Raw genomic sequence first — 2,507 nt, 5'->3', positions numbered from 1 at the left:
GATGTACTCTGCATATAAGTTAAATAAGCAGGGTGACAATATACAGCCTTGACGTACTCCTAGGGGTAGAGCCAGTGACTCTGCCAACATACCTCTTCTCCCCATACAACAGAGGATGGTGCTGACAAGAGGCTAGGTAATCCTTCTGTGTCCTGGACACTTCTGATAATCCCACTTGTTCAGTGGAAACATCTTTGACTGAAACTTCAGACTCAGCATCTGAACACAGCATCACCTGGGTTTACTATAGAGCTTTTTATAACTGGGTGGCTTTAATTCACCAACAGTGTTCTTGTATGATCCCTACTTTGTTTTCATGGGGTTTCTTTCAAGATTTTTTTTTTTTTTGATGAGGACCATTTTTAAAGTCTTTATTGAATTTGTTACAATATAGCTTCTGTTATATGTTTTGGGTTTTTGGCTGTTTGGTATGTGGGAATTTAGCTTCCTGACCAGAGATTTTCCTACATTGGAAGGTGTGGTCTTAACCACTGGACAGCCAGGAAAGTCCCTACGGGGTTTCATTTCTATGGGGCGGGGAGTCAAACTCCATCCAAGGGGTGGGAAGCAAGGTTAGTATGACAGGAAGACCGTGTACTCACTCGGCCCTTCTCCACACACTGGGTCACCATGACAATGTTGTGAACATTCTGTTCCCACGCCATTTTCCAGAAGTCATCCTTGGTGCCGGGAAGAGGTCCCTGAGTTGCGATGTATTCTCTCCTGAAGTTGTTACCCTGCAATGAATTTACAATGTGGGGACTCAGAAACAATGGGCCTCTTCAGAACTCTAAACAAAGGGGTTAGCTCTGTAGATTAGGTGAGATGTAAATCTTTGCCAGGTCCCTGATTTGAAAAAGAGATACTAACGCGTGGCAAGGCTTGGGAGCAGGAAGGACAAAGGCCGGAACACTGACCTATTGTGAAGAGCCAAGGTCTTTTTTATTAGGTTGGGTTTATTCTTAAAGGCAGTGGAGGACCTGGGCCATCATTTAGAAAACACTTCACCCTCAGTTATGTGTGTGTATACACAATGTGGATTGTCTGAGGAACTGACGTTGCTGAGCTCTTGCCCTATTCAACAAACAGTTTTACTTATTTTGGATACTTGGCTTTGGGATGTTGGTAAGAGATACTATGCAAGGGAAACTGAAGAGAAGAGAAAAGAACCCACTGTTTATTGAGCATCTACTCTATCACAAGCTCTGGTGGTGGTTTAGTCGCTAAGTCATGTCTGACTCTTTGTGATCCCGTGGACTATAGCCTGCCAGGCCCCTCTATCCATGGGATTCCCCAGGCGAGAATACTAGAATGGATTGCCATTTCCTTCTCCAGAGGATCTTCCCAACACAGGAATCGAACCCAGGTCTCCTGCCTCGCAGGCAGATTCTTTACCAACTGAGCTACAAGGGAAACCCATAACAAGCTGTGGGTCAGGATTTTCACACATCTTACTGAATCGTAACCATAGCTCTATGAGCTAGGATATTTTCGCCCACATATCCTGCGTTCTAGCAACACTACAGTATTACTTGCAGATCCCAGCTGAAGCTCTTTGTCCTCTTGTCATTCTTCCGGGCCTCTGCTCTGTCACCTCTGCTACCCCCACCCCCACCCCGCCGACCCAAACACAGCCTCTCTTCTGTCGAATCCTTCTTTATCCTCCAAGTCTCAGCATGTTGCCTGCTCTGCTGAACTTTCCTTTATCTTCATCTCTGCTGGAGAATGTTTTCCCAGAAGCTCCTGTGGCAACCTCTAGCCTCTTGCTACTCAGAGAGGGATCCTCAGACCAGCAGCAGGGGGTCATGAGGCAGCTTGTTAGAGATTCAGAATGTCAGGTTCCACCCAGTCCTGCTGAATCAGAAGCTGCATTTTTTTTTCTCTGGTTGGGGAACTTAGTTCCCCAACCAGAGATCAAACCCACTCCTCCTGCAGTGGAATGCAGAATCTTAACCACTGGGCTGCCAGAGAAGCCCCAATCAGAAGCTGGATTTTAACAAGACCTGCAGATGATGCAGGTGTGCGTTAATGTTGGTGAAGAACCGCTCTATCCTGTCAAGGGCATCACCTTGTCATTTTCTGATGTCCCAACTCTGCTGAGAGTTCCCAGGGGGTCAGGACTCCATCGGACCCTCTCTCTGTACAAAGCACAATGTCCAACTTACAGTTAGCACTTCATTATATAGTGTTTAGGGCTTCCCTGGTGGCTCAGCAGTGAAGAATCCACCTGCAATGCAGGAGTCACAGGAAGCCATGGCAAGCCACTCCAGTATTCTTGCCTGGAGAATCCATGGACAGAGGAGCCTGATGAGCTACAGCCCATAGGGTCGCATAGAGTCTGACACGAGTGAAGTGACTTAGCATCCACACATATAGTGTTTGTGGAGTGAATGGAGGATTATTTAAGGTAAATATTATCCTTATATTTTTTGGAAAAGGAAATGAAGGTCCAAAGGATTGACAGAACTTGCCCAAGATCCCAGAGTCAGCAAAGGGCACAGATGGGA

The 2,507-nt window shown here is 46.3% G+C and overlaps 1 protein-coding gene across 2 annotated transcripts in view; it reads right to left on the bottom strand.

Annotated features, from left to right (window-relative positions):
- PTPRB (protein tyrosine phosphatase, receptor type, B) overlaps nucleotides 1-2,507 on the bottom strand; it is a 130,486-nt gene that overhangs the window by 21,586 nt on the left and 106,393 nt on the right. For both annotated transcript variants that reach the window (XM_010841513.1, XM_010841514.1), the window contains one exon: nucleotides 603-737. In XM_010841513.1, the coding sequence (XP_010839815.1) occupies nucleotides 603-737 (135 nt within the window). The remainder of the gene's footprint in view (nucleotides 1-602; nucleotides 738-2,507) is intronic.

The sequence above is a fragment of the Bison bison genome, unplaced genomic scaffold (assembly GCF_000754665.1).
Source record: "Bison bison bison isolate TAMUID 2011002044 unplaced genomic scaffold, Bison_UMD1.0 scf7180017864163, whole genome shotgun sequence".
Classification (NCBI taxonomy): domain Eukaryota; kingdom Metazoa; phylum Chordata; class Mammalia; order Artiodactyla; family Bovidae; genus Bison; species Bison bison.
This window is presented reverse-complemented; position numbering and strand designations above follow the sequence as displayed.